At 36.0% G+C, this 23,204-nt stretch overlaps 2 protein-coding genes and 1 long non-coding RNA gene across 4 annotated transcripts in view; 1 reads left to right on the top strand and 2 right to left on the bottom strand.

The window, feature by feature from the left end:
- The window catches only part of LOC144973144 (suppressor of tumorigenicity 14 protein homolog), a 35,316-nt gene extending 25,597 nt beyond the window's left edge, over positions 1-9,719 (bottom strand). Inside the window, exons 1-3 of the mRNA XM_078915247.1 lie at positions 9,237-9,719; positions 7,395-7,526; positions 5,399-5,523 (exon numbers count right to left, since the gene is read on the bottom strand). Of these exons, the coding sequence (XP_078771373.1) occupies positions 5,399-5,523; positions 7,395-7,526; positions 9,237-9,303 (324 nt within the window). The 5' untranslated portion in view covers positions 9,304-9,719. The remainder of the gene's footprint in view (positions 1-5,398; positions 5,524-7,394; positions 7,527-9,236) is intronic.
- The window catches only part of LOC144973146 (cilia- and flagella-associated protein 184-like), a 37,081-nt gene that overhangs the window by 3,317 nt on the left and 10,560 nt on the right, over positions 1-23,204 (top strand). The window contains exons 1-7 of one of the 2 annotated variants that reach the window (XM_078915250.1): positions 13,334-13,400; positions 13,625-13,820; positions 15,008-15,142; positions 15,807-15,955; positions 19,371-19,512; positions 20,913-21,013; positions 23,104-23,204. The exon at positions 23,104-23,204 is cut by the window's right edge and continues 53 nt beyond it. In XM_078915250.1, the coding sequence (XP_078771376.1) occupies positions 13,386-13,400; positions 13,625-13,820; positions 15,008-15,142; positions 15,807-15,955; positions 19,371-19,512; positions 20,913-21,013; positions 23,104-23,204 (839 nt within the window). In that variant the 5' untranslated portion in view covers positions 13,334-13,385. Of the gene's footprint in view, positions 1-13,333; positions 13,401-13,624; positions 13,821-15,007; positions 15,143-15,806; positions 15,956-19,370; positions 19,513-20,912; positions 21,014-23,103 lie in introns of those variants that run through there. The other variant, XM_078915249.1, reaches the window with a different exon arrangement.
- On the bottom strand, positions 1,037-2,396 carry LOC144973150 (uncharacterized). Its single transcript, XR_013645503.1, has 2 exons — positions 2,170-2,396; positions 1,037-1,233 (listed from the first exon to the last, which is right to left on the bottom strand). It is a non-coding gene; the product is annotated as an uncharacterized LOC144973150 (long non-coding RNA).

The raw sequence follows: 23,204 nt of genomic DNA, 5'->3' as shown, positions 1-23,204 counted from the left end.
ATGGGGTTTTACCTTTATTACCTTTATCTGCTAAAATTAAATCTCCAGGGCTTAAAATTAAAAGTTTTAGTAATCCACAATTTTGTACAATGACCTTATCCGAGACAGACCCTGGATACAGTTTAGAAATAAAATTTATCACACCATTTGGACTCAGACCAACAAGAGCTTTAACAGAATTCATGGACCTATAAGAATAAATTAAGAGTTGTTTATCCATTTCTTTAGGAATAGCAATTTGGTCATCTGTACAATCAATGATCATTCTGCAATTTGGAAATCTTAAAAATGATGATGGAGCTGATAGTTTATTTTTATGTCTAGAAGGGCATGTAACCTTCATAACATTTTCAAAGAGAAGCTTATGGCTTATGTAAAACATGAATAAAAGTTTGTATAATATTTGTTATAGTACTTTCACTAACGCTAAACAATTGTGAAATATGAAGGTTAGCGTAGTTCTGTCTAAGTTTCATCAGTGTAATAATGAAAATGTTGTCTTTTAATGCAACTGTCTCTTCCTGAACTTCCCATCCACTATAATAAATAATGTTACCTCTAAAGCACTCAACATATTGAACAATAATATTAAATATTTTAAAAGAATGTACACCTGTCTCCATTCGAAGAACTTTTTCTGTAAGGCTTGAAACAGTGTAAGTGCGTTGAATCTAACTTAGTTGGGTTTTTTAAAGCTAGCTATTTCCTTATTTTTGTCTGTAATTTCTTGTTCTTGAATTAAATTTGTTGTTCTATTTAAAATATCCTCACTTGTTCTACAATCTGTTTTTTTTAAAAGATGGAATCATGTGATGATGGTGACGAGAGTTGAGATGATGATGAGGGAGAAGATAATGAGGATGATGATGAGGAGGAAAATAATGATGATGAGGAATCTGGTTTTTTTAAAGGTGTGACTTTGTGATGATGATGAAGAGAGTTGAGCTGATGATGATGATGATGATGATGATGATAATGATGATGATGATGATGATGATGATGATGATGGTGGTGGTGGTGGTGGTGGTGGTGGTGGTGGACTTCTTGATGTTGGTGCCAATTGAGATGGGGTGGGAATTCCTTGTGTCACTTTTCTTTTCTTTCTTTCTGGCTCTGATGGAAACAATTTATTTTTATTTCTGTCAAACCATTCAGGGAGGTTGGCTTTGTCACCATCTCTGAAATGACAAGAACACACTCTTGATGATGATGTTGGATCTTTTGTCCTTTCTCCTGAAATGAAAAGATTAAAAAAAAAACAATAATTCTGTTGGGCATATTGGGTATATTATTTAATTTGATAAGTACTTTGTTTTAGACTATCTTGTTTGACACCAGCTCAATGCATGATAAATCAAAGGTGTGCAAGAGACTAGGTTACTGGTGGGTCTCTCGCCTGTCTTTTATGAAATCGCACATTCAGCAAAATGTCGCACTTCCTCATTACTTCTTTTGATGATTTTGACTAGGTATATATAAAAATATGAATTCTTAAATTTACACAGTTAAAGTTGATCTTGGGGTTGAGTGTGGCAAGACTGGCGTTTTCTCTTTATTTCAGTCAGTACTGTACTGGACAGTGCGGTGATGGAAACTTTGGAGTGTCAACAATCGGGCACAGGTAAAGGAGAGAGATCCCTGCCGCCATCTTGCTTTGTTCACACAGAGTTGCCACCTCGGCTGTCGGGGAGGGGAGGCATGGCAGAGAATCAGAGAAACTTTCCAAAAAAAAAAGAGGAAAGTATGTGTGTTTGTGTGTGTGTGTGTGAGAGAGAGAGAGATATCTGCGTGAGGGGAGGGGTTGGGGGGGGGGGGGGGAGAGGTTGCGTTATTTTATTTATTTATTTTCATTTTGCCATAAAGGTATCGAGTTTAAAGTAAGATTTTAACAAATATTTTCTTCTCTTTCTTCTTGTTCTCCTTTTTAAAAAAAATATCACTTATCAGTAGAACTTAACTCTCATTCAGTTTATCAGCCTTAACATCAAAACGATTGAGATATCATTTTTGCTTCAACTTCAATAAAAATCTAGTTTGGAATGTATTTTTATTTATAATTTCGTGCAATTGTACACTTTAATCATAAAATATAGGTCTACGTAAGCTAGAACTTGACCTAGATCTGGACTACGAACTCTATCAAATGTTCGACGAGGCGTGCGTGCTTACCTGACTAAAGTGATCCACTTTTTCTTCAATTTTTTGTCTGCCTGTCCATTTGGAAATCTGTAAAACTTGCAGGAGTGACTCTCTGACTGGTGTAGACAATCTGGTACAAAACACTGGACCATATTTAAGATAAAAATTGTTTTTTGAGCGATTTTCCAATTAATCCTTGCCCGGACCAAGCACGGATTTTTTTTGTTTAGAGCCAGCCGATTCGTTGCTAGGCGGACGTGACGTCAGACTGTGGAATCCTATTCACAAGCTACCCGATGTCTTGGTTTTAATTGAACAAGAGAGAAAACAATTTACATCCAGCAGGAAGTTCCGAGATTGGAGGGATAAGGGATGAGGGGAGGGGGCATGGGGGAAGATGAAAGAAGACGGGTCGCCTTATGACGTAGTACATGGGAGTGTCACGCACGGACCTTGGAATAATAATACATGGAAGGTAAGCGGCTTCGTTCGCGCAGTCGCAAAGTTGATGCCAGTGGGCGGAGCTTAGCCGCCATATTGAAAAGCCCAGGAAACGATTGTTTGTCATAGAAACTATAGACTTGAGTGATGGAAATCATCTTGTGTTGCCGATTAAAACACTCACCTACTAAGGGAATTTAGTCTTTATGATGTTGTAAAATACCTTGCAAAGGCTATATTAATTAAATTATTTTATTCGTTCAATTCTGAAGCCAAAGCACTATCACTACGCACGGTTAGATTTGCTTTGCTTGTTGGTTATGACATGAATATAAGGAAAAAGGGAGGAGTATGAGTATGAGTAAACACTTGTAAAATATCAAGCAACCGCACAGAAAGTAATGGAAGTGCAAGCTCGAATTAAAGATATCGAAAAATAAGAAGTGGATCCGGTCGGAATCGAACCTGCGTGCCACGAGACGGCATATTTCGCTTGGCCAAGAAGAGAGAACAGCAAGTAGACCATTCGGTCATCCGCTACCAATCTTTACTTCTTACTGGTCACAGTGGCTCAGTTGGTTAGAACGTTGGCTTCGTAACCAGGAGGTCTGGGGTTCGGTTCCCGGCCGCGTCATATTCCTCAAAAGCAGAAAACCCCACATGAACCCAACCACAACCGAACTATTTCGGCCAAGGACAAGTGCAGAAAGCAGACGTTACAAAAGATAAGGGGATAAAAGTAGAAGAAAGCATACATCTCCTGCAAGAATGCAGGGCCCTCCCAACCACCCACCACTTTTAGCTGACTCTTACGGCACAAAGTTTCGGGGTAGGAATCACATTTAAAACCAGGCCACCACTACACGACCACAATTCTTAATCCTTTCACAGCTAGATTAGATTTCACGTCAAATATGAGTCGATCCTGTACAGTTTTCATCACAGATTAGTCTAAAGCGCGCTCGAGTCACATCACATGGACTATTTCTAGGTGAAACTGCATAAGTCAGTCATGTATAGACAAACGTACGTTTGGTTTTGGTTCGGTTCAAGTCAAACCTAGCCATGAAAGGGTTAATGGTGACAACTTAAAATGTGGACGTACCACTGCAGCTATAGCAGTAGTAGAGTAAGCTACCCAATTGCTGCGGGGTGGACAGGGGAAGCGGATAAAAATTCTGGCTGCAAAGGGACTCGAACCCGAGACCTTTGGCGTGACAGTCCAATGCTCTACCAACTGAACTAACGGGACCCCCGCTACTAGAGCTATGAATTACCATAATTCATCAAAAATTAAGTCACAAAATGCTATTTACATTTTATATTTATTTGTGTAAAGTGACAAAAAAAAAAAAAAAAAAAAGAAGACATTATTACACAAAATATCATGGTCACACAGAAAGGTTCATTGTTTGATCATAATTCACTAAGATTTCAAAATAAAACAAAAATCCCAGCAATTTCATTACTAGTTCATCATTAATAGTTATTACAGAAGTCTGTCATGGCGAGACTGGATTTTACGTCATTCATCATTCAATCCTCTCCAGTTCAGAAATTAGCCCCTGTGATGCGACTCGAGCCCTCCGAGTGCTCGAGGTGAAAGTTGTAGCGGATGGAATGATGTTTGACGTGAAATCCAGCCTAGCCAGGAAAGGGTTATACACAAACATTTTTGCCTCTTTAAAAAAATCACACAAGTTAATGATGACATTGTTACTGCCCTGTAAATAAAATGAATTTGTTAAGAACTTGACGGCTTTTACACATTAGCTTCTTTTTCAATTGTTCACTGTACAGTTTACCAGCATAGAAATACCTGACCTGAATATATTTCTCAGCTATTGCTTTTAGTAGAAGAATCAAATGATTCTCAGTCCCCTCATGATCAAACATATGAGAATGAAATAATGTAGAAAAAAAAACGGGTTTATTGACGAAAGACTTCATCATGAAGTTCATGATGCTTAGCAAAAGTTTATGGCAATCATATCGATTGAAATGAAAATGATCTTGACCTACAGTTGCAACATAGATTCTGAAATGCTTTTCAGAAATTAAACAGACATCAATAACTCCACTAGAAGGAATTTGCAACCCCCCCCCCCCCCCCCCTTTGTTCTTAACATCCACTGATCATCGCGATTCGGATTTTCACCGATGAGTGAATCACCGTAACTATGGCCGTAACGAAGGAATGTTTTGGTCTACCCAATATGGCGGAAGCGGCCAACGATTGGCTTCAGTATTATGACGTCATCCTCCTTCCATCTATTTTTATTCCAAGGCACGGACGCTTTGTCGTGCAGGTGTTTTAACCCCATAATAGCGAAGCTAATTTTTTTCTTCTTCGGATAATAGTTTCTTTTTATCTTTATTATTGTTAAAGGAGAATAAAGCGTTTCCACCAAGAGAGCAGTCAGAGTATCGCGACTCGGGCTTCAATTATCTATAATCGCTTTGCTGTTACTTGTCTTTTGATGAAAACGGGAAGATCTGGTGTTGGGTCAACATAAGATCGAATTTCGCCTTTAAAGGGTTACATTGCCTCTGGGTTTTGATCTCTCTCTCTCTCTCTCTCTCTCTCTCTCTCTCTCTCTCTCTCTCTCTCTCTCTCTCTCTCTCTCTCTCTCCCCTCCCTATTACTTGCACACACAAAACGATTCATCTAGGTTTCGTTTGTGCTGTGACAGCAAACTAAAACCGAGCGGCTTGGAGTTTGAAAGACCTTTCCATAAAAGACTTGCTATTCGCAAGACCCTTGTAAACCAATTCCCGCCCGAGCTCTAGTGCTTTGTGAACTTAAAATTGTCCTTACCCGACCACGTGGCACCTCTATTTGCCACCTACATACCGCCATGTTGTAATATGACGATGGGAATCCCATGCTGCTGATGCTTCCGTTGACACCATACTGGTGAGCCGAATCCCCACAGCCTGAATCTGGATTGATGAATGATTTCAAAAATGTGACCCATCTCGTAATAATTAAGTCATGTTATGTCAGAAAGAACTAGATAGCTAAAAGAATAGAAAACATGGTTAAAAACCGGAATTGTAAACATAATTGTTTTGTTTATTCACATTAACAACGCCATTCTTTCATCTCTCATTCGTCTTTAGTATTTCATCATCGTGTTTTGTTGACAACGGAGAAACCCAAAACGTCCACATTATGTGTCATCGTCGATTAAATTGAAGCTTCCATTCCATCCCATTGTTGTTATTTACTCTTATATTGATCAGGTTCATGATGTTCACGACAGGTTAGCGGGTACAGTCAGTTTTATAGAAAGCTAGCTAGTGGATACTTCTAGTAATCATCTTTGTGGAGATCACAATATGAACATCAATTGAAGGTATACGTTTAGATATAATACTCACGAAATCCGCCAGCCGGATATAACGTACCAACACACAAAACTGAAAGTTTAAAGTCTGATATGATTTAGTGAAAAGTAATCACCAAAATGGATGTCTAAAATCAATAACAATGAGCCGAGCGACGTCAATGGGGAAGGAAAGTCGTGACGTCATCATTTTACTTTTTTGGTTCCAAAATCATTGGAAGTGTGTATGAAACCAGTACTTTGGATGACTAATAATGAATAGGTTAAATACTGAATCATAAGGTGGCATAAACTGTTTTAGTGGCAGGATGTATAGATAGATTATTAGGATAACGGGATGTAAAAGAGCGAAGATGGATGATCTTTCAGCATATATTTGCGCTAGAAGATAAGATGCCATCACTCTGAAACCAGACGAGCATTTACACAAAGTCTGTATTCAGTCCCCGGGAAGAGTGGTTATACACTTCCAATGGTGTAAGAACCAATCTTTTAACGTCACACTTTTCTTCCCTTTTTCGTTCCTATGGAAGGAAAGATTTTGACGTCACTCAGCTCTTTGTAATTGTTTTTATGAGTAGTTCTCACTAAATGGTATTAATCAGACTATATTATATATGGAAAGAAATTGACGTCACTAAGCTATTTGTTATTGTTTTTTAGCTAGCCAATTTTATTAGTAGTAGGTACTCACTTACAAAAAAAAAGAACTTAGAAAGTCTCGATTCATACCACCGCTAATTACGTCGCGTAATCGGAATCGATTGGCTAGAGACAATTACAAATACTGATCTCTATGAAAAAAAACAGGGTCCAACGCCTGAGTACAATAATAAAAGAACAGCGATGGAGGCTATTTGGTCACATCTTACGTCGAGAAGATAACATCCCAGCCCAAACTGCAATGACAGAATATTTCCTTAGGGAGACCACCAACATCAATAGTAACTACCCTGAACCTGGATCTCTCTACATATCAGAAATTTCTGGATTCAGATGAGGCCGAATTAATCCCTGAAGAACTAAGAAATACTGCAGTGCCCTCCGTATTAAAGTCACAACAAGATAATGGCAGCCTCAAAACTCTGGCCCAGGACCGTGACCAATAGAAACAATTAACAACGTGGATGGAGAGAGCAGCTATACTTATCGACCATGACTGAATTACACAATTCTCAGCAAGCGTCATTGGGACTGCGATGCTTACTACTATTAATACTACTACTACTCACTTACAAGTTCTACGAAACAGAATATAAACGTTCAAGGTTACACATAATTGTTTGTATTTGTGCGTTACATCCAGCTGGCGGAGGTTATGAGACTTTTGGCTAAATGCATGGCATCAATAAACGTTAAAGGGTACACAGAGTTTAGTGTGCTGGTACGTTATATCCGGCTGCTGGATATTTTGAGTTTTTAAACCAAGCGCATAGCATCAATATCAAAGCTGCTTCTGCTTACCTCGATTATCACAATTTTCCTCATCATCCCCAAGAGGACAATCCAAGTCTCCGTCACATCGATATTTGTCAGGAATGCATGTTGTGCTATTCTTACATCTGTAGCTTGTATCAGAACACGAACTATCTACAGCTGGTATAAATAATGAATAGTAAGTAGTAGGTAGATATTATTATATAAACAGTATGCACCGAAATATAGATAGAATGAAGTTGACGTCACTCGGGTCTTTGTTATTGTTTTTTGCCATCCACTTTTATGAGTAATTTTCTCTTAACTGTATTAATCAGACTATAAAAGTCCATGGTTACACAAAGTTTTGTGTGTTGGTGTGTTATACTTCCGGATGGCTGTGTTGTGAGCATCTTGGCCAAGCGCATACTATCTATATAATCGTAGATACAAGAATTCTCTCGAGCATCTAGCCTACTTGCGACTTTGTGTTACATGAATTTTAACTTACAATTAGATAGCACAAATAAATGTGGAGAAAATCATAGTTGCCATAAAGTCTTTAAACAAACATTTCCAACACAATTTAAATACATAATTTTATCATTCACCCAATAATCGCGAGCTACTGGATATACTAGATTTAAATATTCAATATTTACTTAATACTAAGTACACTTATTGACCAGTTTGGTAATCGAACGTGTTAACTCTCTCCTTACCAGCCATTTTCAGGATTTTCCCCAAAACTTCACACCCCACTAACACAAAAAATATTTTTATCACTCAAACACAATTTCAGTAAGTTCTTGCGATAAATAATTTCTGTAGCAAAACTTGCTCTACAACACACTTTTCATTTTCTATAAATTTTATGATGTACAAGAGAAATTTGAATAGGAAAAATGTTGGTTGTATCGTAACGAATGTGGCGATTTTCCTATGGTTGGTAAGGAGAGGGTTAAGGCCAAATTATTATGATAGAAAACTCTTCTACTAACACAAACGATACCCCTTTTTAACGAATATAAGTCAACCCATAGTTTTTGTTTGATCACTAAACTTGTAGCTAAATAGCGTCGGCGTGTAGACGGCCGAATTTAACCAATTAATCTTTTATTGAGCTCCTTTTTGTTTTCACCAGCTAGGAAGTCTAAACTATGACGGAATGCAGTTATGGGGATTTGGGTGACAGGAGGCGAGGGACTCCATTTCACATTTTTAAAAATCAGGTATCTCGAGAGATATCTACATCTCTTTTATAGATATAAAGATAGTTATTGAACTATTGTGTTAACATGCCTATAATATTAGTATGGTGCTTGTGTATGTGTGCGTGACTAATCGTTTAAAATACATGAGAACCATAGCCTTAAACATCTATTATGTGAAAATGATAACGTGCTTACATTGTTGAAAATATTATTATAGATCTTATGGTAACATTAATTTTTTGGGGAAATAATCTATTCCTTATTATCTCCGAGGAATGTTTATGAGGACCATATAAATAATGAGGACGTATGATAATAATGATAGTAAAGATGACGACGATGACTATGATGATGCTGATGATGATGATGATGATAATAATAATAATAATATTAATAATAATAATAATAATAATAATAATAATAATAATAATAATAATAATAATAATAATCACTTCACCAAAGGTCTCAGGCTAATATCAACACTGAGCAACACTTTTCGCCAAGCTGTTTGTGACTGATACTCATTACTACTACTACTACTACTACTACTACTACTACTAATACTACTACTACTAATACTATTACTAATACTACTACTTATACTATTACTTATACAATTAACTACAGCCACTACAATCATTACATCATTGGGTATTTCAATACATAGACAACTTACCATGTGAGACGAGAATACATAAACACAAAGTACCATAAATAAGAAAAATGTAATGTGCTCTATCCATTCTGATGAGTCTCTGATCGAATTATTGGCAAATCAAGCCTATTCAAATACTACAAACCTCTTCAGTTTGCCTATCAAAATCCTTCAGCATAACAGTACTAAAATATCGTAACTACAATAACTTATCTATAGCTGTTTTTAGCTGGGAGAAAATTCAATCGATGGTTCGCCCGTTACTACGCATTAACCAATCAGAATATTAATTCATGCCATTTAGCCCGTTTCGTCCCATTGACTATTTATTTCCTGTGCGAAAAGGCCTGAGATACCCTAAGAAGGCCTAGATGTCAAACACACAAATAGGTCAGGCCCAATATGTGAATATGTCTCACAATATTTTGACACACTGATAAAGGAATTGCATCGAAAATTGCAGCGCAAAACCTGACGACACGATGCATTTTTTCAATCATCTGTGTCAAAATGGTGCATGATGCTCAGGATCTTAGGGCTGTTAACTCCGGGTTATGGGCAAGCACTTAAGGTGGCTGTGGCTATTCGGTTCACTGTCAGCGGTTGATTTCTGGGCCAAAATATCCTTTATTAAAAATGTTTGAGTCAAAAATAAAACAACCTGAATGTTTATTCTACTAATTTTACTCAAATCTACGGTAACTGGCGTAATTTTCAAAAGTGTGTGCATTGTATGTTGATTGAAGAACGGAAGGCTCATACTATAAGATAATAGTTACAAGGGTATCAATAGTTTACCAGGCATAGCAACAAGAGATCACAGTGGAACTACCAATTGCAAGATCCGGAAAATCCTAGCTGTACCGACGTGTACTTATTTGCAGGTCTGATAACCAAACATGTTATAATCTCGATGTTGTCATGGGAACGCTCTCAAACCAACGCAAATTATTGTCAGTTACAAAAATATCAAATTCAGACAATCATTGCCTTCTGTTACCAGACCGGCAAATATGTATACGTCGGTCTGTACATTTCTGGTGTCTTTACATAAACATGCTTTTAGAACCAGTTTAAAATATCACCTTCGCCGACTACTTCAAAATGGGAAAATTCAATTTTCATCGTTTTGTTATGATTTTCATAATGTAATTATATACTTGTTAATATTTTGTTATTTAGCCCACAAAAAAAGTAAAACATTAAAACGAAACATTAATGTATTCTCAATGACACCATAGCCTTGATCGTATAATACAGAGCCTGTAGTTTCGAAAAATAAAAGTTCGATGCCCTGTCGTGCATGTTGATTATTTTATATTTTCAATTTTTTTTTGTAATATTGATCTCTACTTTATCTGGCACTGTACACTTTTTATAAATTTATCCCAAATCAATATCTGGTCCTGTTTTGCACACTCAAATTTTCAAAAGGAACTTAGATAGCTATAGGGTCTAAGATACCAGCTGCACAGAAATCAGTGGATTCGGGGTAAAACTTCATTTCATTTAATAGTTTGCTGACTCTACTGTTGTAAACAGTACCCCCACCCCACTCCAGTCTTTTAATTAATCCTAAGGAGCCGGAATTTATTCCGGTTTCTGCAGCATAAAATGAACAATGATAATTGCTAGCTGTCCTTTAAATATGATACAAAAAACGCTAGAACTATCTGACCCAGCCACTTCGAATCAACCCAGGACCGAAATCGGTCAATTTGTTTATGAGGTGTGTTTCTAGATATATCAGCTGAACTATCAGAACCTATAAAGTTGGTATCATGTTTCATTGTTTTCAAATCAAATTTTAAGCGTTCTTTCCTAGATATATCAATAGTTTCTGAGTTGCAACATTTGAGAATTAGTGGTTCACTCGTTGTAATCATTTGAGTAGTTAACGTCACCACATTTTAATGTTATCGTCAACGGGCATATCTGTGTAACACTCCTCTTGTATGTATGCTTGTTGTTTACATTTCAGTATCTACTTATACACACACACCTCATGGGGTGCAGCTAGTAGAGCATAAGAATCAGACGAAAGAGCGGGTTCGATCTCACCAGCTCCCCCATCGTTAGTCCACAGTAAACGTGTAAGTTCGTTACTACGCATATTTTATACCTTCTTCTTCTTCTTCTTCTTCTTCTTCTTCTTCTTCTTCTTCTTCTTCTTCCTTGATATTTTTCCTTTGGTGATGTATTTGTGTGCGGTAATAGTGAATGAGCCTATCTCTAATGTTCTGTGGTGTTTGAATTAACAACGATAGGTGGTAGGTTATTCCACAAGCGTATGGAATCAGACGAGGGGGAAAACGATTGTTCATGCATTTGTATTCGGGAATGCGGCACTGCGAATCTTAGATCGTGTCCCCTTGTTCTTGATCTCGTTTTGCTGGACTAAGGTTGTTTGGTGGTATTGCTACATGGTTGTGGAATACGCGATTGTCAGTTTGGATGGCTTTCTTTGTTGTTCCAAAGTTGTCCACTACAATGTTTGAACCATCCGTGTCACTCTGACGGTGGTTTTGAAATTGCCTAATGCAAACCACACTGCTCTCCGTTGTGCCATCTCAAATTTATCTTTGTTTATTATCGGGATAGGATCCCAGACAGTGCTTGCGTATTCATCGACTAGCGTTGTATAACCTTGATGTAACTGGAGCAGCTGCTTATGCTTGTGTTAAGAAGCAGGTATGCACTTTGCTTTCCTCGTGATTCTGTCTATATATGGTCGTTCCAGGATAGGTTAGTGTTGCTGTTTAAAGGTATTTTTCAGTTTTTACAGAAGAAAGTTCGGTGTTATGCATCGTATGCTTACTATTATCATTGGATTTTATTTTTCGATATAGCTGGCAATCAACTGCTAAAAGTCAAGCTCTTTATGAGACTCCTTCTGGTAAGCAAAATGAGCAATGGTCTCAAGACCGTACCCCGTGGGACTTCAAATGTGACCTCTGAAATACCAGACATTTTCTCTTCCACCAACACCCGTTAAGTACGTCTTTGCAAGAATGATGATATCCATTTTAAGTTGTTTCCCCGTATCGTGTCTTCACATTTTGTGAGTAGTCGTTGGTGTGGGACGTTGTCGAAAGCCTTTGAAAAATCGAACAGCATACAATCGACTTGGTCCCAGCTGTTAGACAAACAGCTAGTTCTTGAACAGTGGTTGTCAGTTGGTTTTCACATGATCTGCTTTTACAGAAGCCGTGTTCGTAATCTGATAGCACATTGTTATACTCAAAGTGGCGTATGATACTGCTGTGCATAATGTTTTCGAGTATCTTGCTGCAGATACACGTTAGTGAAACAGGCCTATAGTTAGATGGTTTACTTCTGTCTCCTTTCTTAAATATTGGGGTTATGAGAGCTACTTTCCATCAATCTGGAAGAAGAAGAAAAAGAAAAAGAAGAAGAAGAAGAAGAAGAAGAAGAAGAAGAAGAAGAAGAAGAAGAAGAAGGAGGAGGAGGAAGAGGAGGAGGAAGAGGAGGATGGGGATGAGGATGAGGAGGAGGGGGAGAAGAAGAGGATGAAGAAGATGACGAAGAAGAAGATGAAGAAGAAGAAGAAGAAGAAGAAGAAGAAGAAGAAGAAGAAGAAGAAGAAGAAGAAGAAGAAGAAGAAGAATGCCTTAATTATATACAGCTTGCAAAGTTCAGATTTACGGAAACGATTAAAGTGTTGAAATGTTTAAATGCTTTAGTTCAATATGACGTGCACATATTAACAGGTCTGATTGCCGAGCTCAATAGTACGCGTTGGTTTGAGATTAGACGTATATTTCTATTACAATATAACGAATTGGGTTATCAGGCATGCAAATAAGTGCACATCGGTCTGGTAATATAAGTACTCTACAATAAAGATATTTAATCAATTATTTCGCAGGTAAAACAGATTTTTATGGATATGAAATATATCCTTTGTAACTGAAAATATAATATTTATGGTCGGGTTTACTTTAATTAAATGTGGTTCATCGTGTTATATGGAATTGCTAAAGTAGGACCATGAACAAGGATCAAAGTAATAAAACATTGACACTTTTCATTTGGAGAAACAACATGCACGGTAAATAATACTTCCAAGATTTATTGCGTTCAATATGTACCCAAAAGTGCAGTGGAAAAATGAGGCGTTTTATCCCATTGTGACTAATAACAACAGACATGGCTGATGATGAGGTGAGTTCTTCGCTAACAAATTATGAATTCAATCAATTGTTCTTATACTTTTACAATGCTTTTTATTATTCTTCCATATAAAATTTAAAGAAGAAGAAGAAGAAGAAGAAGAAGAAGAAGAAGAAGAAGAAGAAGAAGAAGAAGAAGAAGAAGAAGAAGAAGGCTCTTGCCACGTACTTCAGTGGGTCACGCTTGTATCTATATATATAATCTTACTTTCCCAGATTTCAGAAAAAGGAGATGAAGTGGCAAGTAATCGGGGAAGTGTTGGGGACGAACAAATTGCTGCCACCGGTAGCAATGAACGGGCACAATCAATTGTTGCAGTTGACAAAGAAGGATCTCAGGAAGATGTAGTCGTGGAAACAGTACCTCAGGAGGACAAGAATGATGGGGAGGAGGAAGAAATTCCTATTCAGGGTAATGTTTTATTTACTTAATTAGTCCTCTATACTTTCACTTCTCCGGGAGCATCGCCATTAACGACATTCCTCCACCTGACACGATTTTGGGCTGCCATTTCCACTTCCTTCCATGTAGCTCCTTTTCCCTTCAATTCAGCCTCCAGGTGTTTCATCAACGCATAAGCTTGACAGCAGGTAGCACCAGTGACTCACGTCCTCCGTCAGCTTTCGACCCCCCCCCCCCCAATGTCCACATAAATGACGTCATCTATCTTTCCATCGATCTTCTCCATGTCTCCAGCGGCCTACCCCTATTGTGGTTTCCTTGCGGTGTCCATCTACGTGCTGTCTTCGGGATGCTCCCTCCTTCATCCGGTCAACGTGGACAACCCGACCTCAATCACCCTAATTTGACTGTTTCAGAAAGGGGGGTCATTTCAGATTTTTGTAGAAATTGAGAAATTTGCCTTAAAAAGACTTCTCTCAGAAAGAACTGATTTTCTAACTCACACTTCATCATATCATTTTATTTTTGATATTGTGAAACAAATTCAACATAATTGAATGACAGTCTTGTGTTTAACCTAAATTGAAATTTGATACGGACTTCACTTAGGCGTTGTATTGGCATGACCTAAGAAAAGAAAGTCTCTTTCGGACCGGAAGGTCCTTGGTTCGAGACCCGCTCGGCGCATAGTTGAGTCCTTGGAAAAGACTCTTTACTCACATTCTCTCACCGTACTCAGGTGTAAAATGAGTACCTGACAACTTACTGAGTCATCTCTGTTGAAAAAAAGTGTAATATCGCCTAACGGGCGTCATGTCTCGTTCTACATTTTACGTGTTGCTGTTGGTCAGGAACCATTTGTAAAGCGCTTTGAGCACATTTAGTGGATACTGCTCTATATAGAAGCTGACGTTTTTTAAAATAGTAGAATCCGCAACAATAAAGAGCATTTTTTTTTCACAGGGAGACAACTTAACTCTCCTGAGGTCATGTCCTTATATATTTTGAATGTTATACAAATCACAAAGTTTTTCTTCAATTTTGATAAAAATCTTCTTTCAAATTATCACTTCTGGTGCTTGGGTTATTTTAATCTTCCCTTGAAGTCGAATCTAAAGACAAAGTTCACCCTTGAGATGATTAAATAAATGTTTATTTTATTTCAATTATTACTTTTCTTTGATGTAAATATCAAGAGATTACAGGTGATCAGGAACACACATCGGAGCGGAATGTTGATGGAGACACGGAGAAACCCGAAGAAGAGGTGAGAGAGGTTACTTTCGTACCCGAGGAGGAAGGAGAGAATAATGTACGTGATGAGAGAGAAGGTGAGTCGCTTTTTAACATTAATTTTCCTCATCATCATCATCATCATCATCATCATCATCATCATCATCATCATCATCATCATCATCATCATAATAATAATAATAATAATAATAATAATAATAATAAAATTAAAATTAATGATAATAATAATAATAATAATAATAATAAATAATAATAATAATAATAATAATAAAATAATAATAATAATATCATCATCATCATCATAACAACAACAATAATAATAATAATAATAATAATAATAATAATAATAATAATAATAATAATAATAATAATTATAATAATAAATAATAATAATAATAATAATAATAATAATAATAATAATAATAATAAATAATAATAATAATAATGGTAATAGTATAGTAATAATAATAATAATAATAATAATAATAATAATAATAATAATAATAATAATAATAATAATAATATAATAATAATAATAATAATAATAATAATAATAATAATAATAATAATAATAATAATAATAATAATAATAATAATAATAATAATAATATAATAATAATAATAATAATAATAATAATAATAATATAATAATAATAATAATAATAATAATAATAATAATAATTTTCTATTTAACAATTCTTTATTTTCTTTTTTCTTTTTATATTTCTCAAATGGCTTTAGATATGTCAAAAGGGGACACTTTAAGGGGAAGTACTGAAGAAGAACCCGCGGAAGACATTGGTGAGTCTCAGAGGGATGCAGTGGAAACTGAAACTTTGCAAGATGTAACGGAAGATGTCAAGGTCGCTGAGTCTCAAGAGGTTGTCGAGGTAGATTGGTGTTTATTTAGTTGTACACTTATGTACACTTTTATTTCATTAATTTTTTTTTTTTTTTGGTTAAATAACAAAAAATAAAATACAAATTTTGATAACATAAATAAAAGAATAAATTCCCAAAGGGGATATTGCCTTTATGATCTTTTCCGAGGGAAGACTTGAATAAATCAGGCGCCAGCCGGAGTGCAGCGCCGCATAATGAGATAGGGAGGTGACTTCATCAAGGCCACATAACACGACACGTAGTCGAACTCTGTACTTTATGTGCACGAAGCAAAGTCATTATCGTTGTGCCCGGTATGAAAAAAGTTTGGAAATCAGACTATGATTGTAAACAAGACCGACACGGGTGCTCTAATCGTTTGTAAGATAATGTCGATAATGTCATGCGCGGAGCAATATCCGTCTCATAAGGATTACTGGGTCGCTTGTGTTTATCTTATTTACCTCTTTACTATATAATATTGATAGAAGAAAGAGCAAGTTTGTATGTCTATCTATCTGTCTGTCTGCCTGTCTGTCTGTGTATGTCGACCACAGGGAAAACTAGACTACTATCTGCTATGGAAATTATGTTTTGATGCGTTGAAATTTGACACCGATTATAAACATACTCTTAGTCTTAGAAATATCAGAAACAAACTGTATAGTCACCTGGACCAACTACAAAAGGCTATAAAAACTTCTACGTCATGGCACAAGACCGAAGGCGAGAGCTCAGCTGGTCGCTGGGTCGGATAAGTAAGATCTATAGAAGGGAAGACATTGACGCCACTCAGCTCTGTGTTGTTTTTAAACAGCCATTTTGGCGATTACGAGGGCTGTCCCAGAAATAAGGTAAGTAGAGCCATATCTCCTGAACCAATGATGATATTCGAAATCTGTAAACCGAAGATTAAAGATAATTTTGTTGTGCATCAGTGCTGAACGTTTCAGCACTATTGAAGAACAAGATTCTGATCTGCATAAAAACAATGATGCCTACTCCCATAACTGAGTGGTCCAAAGAAGAAATTCGAGCTGTAATAAGTTTTTTTGCTGCAAAAGGCAATTGTCCTTCTGAAATCCATCCAGAATTGGTAAGCGTGTATGGAGAATCTGTGATGAGCTTCAAACAAGTAGTTTTCTGGTTCAATGAGTTTCAACAAGGTCGATCAATATGCATGATAAGCAATGCGCAGGGCAATCTCATTCTGCCCATTCGCAATAAAATGTCCAATGTGTTGAGACCCTGATTCGTGAAGACAGGACACTGAAAGTTCGCGAAATTGCTCTTAGACTTGAAATGTCAAAATCTGCTGTCGAAAGAATAATCAAACAATTGGACTTTAGGAAAGTTTCCGCTCGGTGGGTCCCGAAACAGCTGACAGAAGACCATCAGGCACAGCGTGCAGAATCTCCTTCAACTTCAACGAGTCCATGATGAGCAAGAAATGTGAGATGGACCTCTGGTGGAGACCTAGGGCCTGCTGACCAGTCGTGTGTTTTCTTGACCATATGATCACTGGCGATGAAACCTGGGTTCACCACAACACGCCAGAATAAAAAAAGGATTCGATGATCTGGAAACGTCCTTCTTCGTCACCGGCCAAAAAGTTCAAAGTGCAACATTCAGCGAGAAAGTTTATGGCCACCGTGTAGTGGGATGCCAAAGGTGTTCTCTTGATTGATTTTCTGCAACCAGGTCAGACCATAAACGCTGCCAGATACTGTGAAACCTTGAACAAACTTAAAGAGGCCGTACGACGAAAGAGACCCGGTCGGTTCAGCAGAGGAGTCGTTTTTCAACACGACAATGCCACTCCCCATACTGCAAACATGACAAAGCACTGGTTCCAAAGGGGGGAAGTTTTACCACATCCTCCTCATAGGCCAGATCTCGACCCATCAGATTTCCATCTGTTTGGGCCCCTTAAGAGACACTTGGGTGAAAAAAAGTTTGACGACGACGATGAATTGATTTCAGAATTTTCAGAAAGTGGAGAATTTCCTGAAATGTCTTGACGTCATTTTTTAAGGAGGAAATGCATCAATCAGAACGGCGACTACATTGAGAAGTAAATAAATGATGTCAAAGTTTATACTGTAAGTTTCATTTAATTTCATTCACAACTTTTTGGGTTACGAGCTGACTTACCTTATTTCTGGGACAGCCCTCGTACTTCTCATTAAATCATATCAATCATACTACAAACCTTCAAGTTTACACACAGTTTTGTGTGTTGGTACGTTGCCTCTGGCTGGCGGATGTTGTGCTTATTAAACACATAGCAACAACATATCCGAGAACTCTACTCACTATTTCCACTCTCTTCTCCTATCAATACTTTGTGTAGAAGGAACGAAGTCGACTTCACTCGGCTCTTTGTTATTGATTTTAGACTGGTTGCTTAGGTAACAAAAGCCAGATTGTTTATAAGTGGCGCGTGTTTTTCTTCGTTTTCTCAGCTGTCCCTCAATGCACAGCTGCAAACGTTTGTATAACCTCTGAATCAATTTGTCTAAAATAAAAAGTTTTTCTTTTCGTGAATTTTAAAACAGTTTAAAATATCTAATTTTATGACAGCAGTTTTAGAGTAGTTTTTTAATAGGTCATAAACAAGAAAACTTTTTAGATATGGCATACGTCCAAAATCTATATTCAGATAAGACAAATTGATTCAGAGCTTGACACAAATTTTTACAACTTTTGGTAGAGGGACAGCTTAGAAAAACCAGTAAAACACGCGCCATTATTTTAAAAATCTGACTATAATCACAACATCCGTCAGCCAAATAAAACATGCCACACACAAAACTGTGTGTAGCCTTTAACGTCTATTAATAATAATAATCTTTATTGTCCAAATTAAAGGCAATTCGTGTGAGGTAAACATTGTCTGACTGATATAATTTAGTCATATTCGATTGTCTGACTGATATAATTTAGTCATATTCGATTCTTACACTCTTGCTTTTTGGAATTCCGGACGTTCGAAATCGAAAACGCAAGAGTGTAAGAAATCATAATATATTCTTCCCCTCGGTTGATTTCAATTTCGTTATCTTTAAATAAAAGACATCTTCAAAAAATTTAAATGATACCTACTTCTTTTTAACGAATCCGATTTTCAGTGAAATTTAACGACTCATAATCTGGCGTCACAAATTATTACTGTAAACATGATATCATTACGCTACGTTACGATTTAGGGAGAAGGGGTGAAATAATAACTTGTCATTAACAGGCTGTCTAAAAATGATAACAAAGAGCTAGGTGACATCAGCTTCGTTCCTACAAATCAAATTTAAACGTTTAATGTCTCATATATATATAATATACATATATATATATATATATATATATATATATATATATATATATATATATATATATATATATATATATATATATATATTCGGAAAGGTTTCAAGTGATTCACAATACAAGAAGTCAAAGGTGACAGTCTTCGCTGATGATATAGAGACACTGCTGGTCAAGACATCAATGCCCTCCCATATCTCGTCTAGGTCAGTTCTTGAGGATGAAACAACGCTCAAACTTGATTGTAAGTGTTGTAATTTCTAAAATTAAACATTTGGAAGAAACTGCATGTGTACGTATGACCAAATGGAAAACACTTTCAACAAAATTTTGAAATAGTTCATTCTGAATACAAGAACCAAACTAAAAACTATGTTATATTAGATTCTCTTGTCTCGAAAACGCCATACAAGCTATTATTATTATTATTATTATTATTATTATTATTATTATTATTATTATTATTATTATATTATTATTTTTAATAATAATAATAATAATAATATAAATTATAATATTATTTTTATTATTACTAGTATTGTTGTTGATATTATTATATTATTATTATTATTATTATTATTATTATTATTATTATTATTATTATTATTATTATTATTATTATTATTATCATTATTATTATTATTATAATTATTATTATCATTATTATATTATTATTATTATTATTATTATTATTATTATTATTATTATTATTATTATTATTATTATTATTATTATTATTATTATTATTATCATCATTATTATTATCATTATTATTGTTATAATAAAATAATAATAATAATAATAATAATAATAATAATAATAATAATAATAATAATAATAATAATAATAATAATAATAATAATAATAATAATAAAAAAGAACAAAGGAAGAGGGTTATTATTAATTATGAGAAAGGATATTCGTTGACATGTGACAAGTCAAAGAACAAACTCAATTATGGAACTAATTCGACGTATACATTTATTTGCTTATATTACAACCCAAATAGTTAAAGACTCATTGGTGTAATGAAAACACTCTCAAATCAACGCAAAATATTGTCCATTACAATAATGTTATATCTAGCCTATAACTGCGTTCGGCCGTCAACCTTTCTGATATATTATGAAGTGTTCAGCGCGTTCTGTCGATTTGCGCGATTGTTATATTGCGTTGCGTCTTTCACGAAACCACAGAATGCTCAACAATCCATCGACTGTTATGCATTTCGTAGAGTAAGATCTAGATCTTCCGCCTTCCACAACAACAACAACAACAACAACAGCAAAAACAAACAAACAAACAAAACGAAACAAAACAAACAAAAAAATTCGCTGTGCGATCTGCCGATCTACAGAATGCGTAACAATCGAGGCATTGTTGCACATTCTGTGGATCGACGAAAACCGCTTCGTGATCCAGCAATCACCCAAATCGACAGAACTCGCCTATCATAAGGACATTAATAATTGGCGTTGGTTTGAAAGTCAGTACTTCCATTTCAACAATGATATCATAACAATTTTGAATCAGAATGTAAGGATATATTGATTATAATTATAATTAATCAATTTCCCTCCTCCACCCTGCAATCCCTATTATTGGGATCTGATCTTTTGACTTGTTGATTTTATTTTCCATCAGTGACAGATACTTATTCCTTTCCCGAGTTGGACCCGCTCCCCGTCGTGTTGATAGAGGAAAAGAGGGTTTTCGATCGAAATGAAATCACAAAAAAGTACCATGTATGTTGATGACTCTTTTAATATAACTTTAAGAAAACATTAAAGAAATTTACTCTAAGCCCCAAATTTAATCAATAAACACTTTTCTGTTTTTCGTTGCCAACAATATTTTAAAGATCTGGAAAAGTTTGTATGAAACAGTGTCAAAGCAAGAAAGAAAAATACAAGAATTTTTTTTTTTTTTAATCAGTCTTCATCGACTGGGGATTGAACCTCAGACTGCCTGATTATTATTATGGTCGATGAATAAGACATAACATTTAGTTGTTAAAGGAGAAAATTTCATTTATTGTCTTTGTCAAACTTTTACTTTTTACTTTTTCGAGGCCCAAGTCAGCCTTCCTTCAACATAAAGATTTAAATAAAATGATAAGCAGAGGGAAAATTCCATTATGGACATTGGGTCAGATTACTTGGTGCCAAAAACTTTTTAGACATCAAAGCGACAAACTAATGCAAAGGCTCTCTCTCTTTATAGAAAGAATGCATTTAATGCTTTACCCCCCCCCCCCCCCCCCCCCCCCCCCCCCCCCCCCCCCCCGATCCCTCCCTAGCCTACTCCCATCCCCTCCCACACTTCATTAAACTATGACAAGGTGTTTGAGTGGATATAGGATTGCCACGCGAACTGGGCGACACAGGTTCTAGCCTCATTGTAGGAAACTTGCATTCATCAATTATCATAGAATGTATTCTGAATCCGCCATAATTAAATCATTTGGGGAAACATGTGTGACTCCTGATGACATCCTAAATGAAGCTGAATTTCCCTCAATACGCTCTATGTTTTTTACTAATGATTTGCTTTCAGTTTTCCTCTTCCTGCTTTTGGTTTGTTTCTTTTTTTTTTGATTTGTATGTTTGTTTGTTTGTTTTCCTCATAATCATCTAGAACGAGAGAGCTAATGAATTTTGTACTTGAATTGTTTCTTGTGACTTAATGGCTTTATTGGCCCTGTCTTATGGCACCGCAAAATTAACTTGAAGAAATAAAATTAGATAAAGGTATTTGTATAGCACATTTTCCAAAGATGCATTATGCTCAATGCGCTTAATAATGCTTTATTCAATCCTCCCAGCTGATCTTTTCTATTTTATATAGTACAACTCGTCTGTTAAGCATCCATGTTGTTCTAACACTCTTACAATATCGGTCGTTGCCCATGGTCTGGTACTCATTCACCCTTTAATCAAATGGAGAATGGGTCAAGTGTGCTTGCTTGTAAAGTGTCTTACCAAAGGACCCAACGCCTGGAGCCAGTTTGAGCAGTCAATGTCATCGGTCCGGTCATTGACCACACTCAACAACTGTTGACTTCAACACGGAACAGCTGAGCAACCGACGGATGGATAAGTCGTCTTTTAAAAAACCATATATATATATATATTATATAATCTTCGTCTTAACCAGTCAAATGTCGTTCTCTGGAAAGAAGCGTATTTAAAATTTGGCCAGCAAATTAGACCTTCAAATATCTTTCGATCTAAATAACCCTTATCTTGGCAAAAACTCTCAAACCTGAGACCTCGCGAGGTCCTAGGTTTGAGAGTTTTTGCCAAGATTATGATCATTTAAATCGATCGATATTGGAAGGGAGCGTTTTCTGGTCAAATGTTTTAATACGTGTCTTTACAGAGTATGGCAGTTAATTGGTTAAATAGCCCTTATATCATCATAGCCTTAAACTTATGACCAACCCCTATTATTATTCTTTGTAAAAAAAAGATTGGCGCTCAATAAATAGTCATATCCGTAGGCAGTCGTTTTAACTAACATATTTTGAAATGATACCTTGATCCTACTGGCGATTAGTCTTCTCAAGATCCAAATCGTCAAGCCTCTATGACCCAAAGTCGCACCGCGTTGGGAATTCTCTCGAAATTCCAAGAGCAAAAAAATCAAGAAGCCAGTTCATTCCGGGTGACGCATGCATATCAAAAGGTTTATTTAACAAAGTGTTACCAATGTAACAGCCACGTGACTCTAAGAGACAAGACATACATAATTATTTATTTTTAAAAAGTGCTTTAAGGATTCGTTCTTTTTTTCTGGTGCAACGAATTGAAAATGCTTTTTACTGTAATTTCAGGAGGCTAAAACTACAAATTTTGTCTTGAAAAAACGGGACACAGATGTACAGATTAAACTATTGGAGTGTATCTTAAGGAGGAAAAGATCAGCGGATCGACA

Source organism: Berghia stephanieae, chromosome 5, assembly GCF_034508935.2.
Source record: "Berghia stephanieae isolate SIO BIC M18660-M18661 chromosome 5, UCSD_Bste_1.3, whole genome shotgun sequence".
Classification (NCBI taxonomy): domain Eukaryota; kingdom Metazoa; phylum Mollusca; class Gastropoda; order Nudibranchia; family Aeolidiidae; genus Berghia; species Berghia stephanieae.
This window is presented reverse-complemented; position numbering and strand designations above follow the sequence as displayed.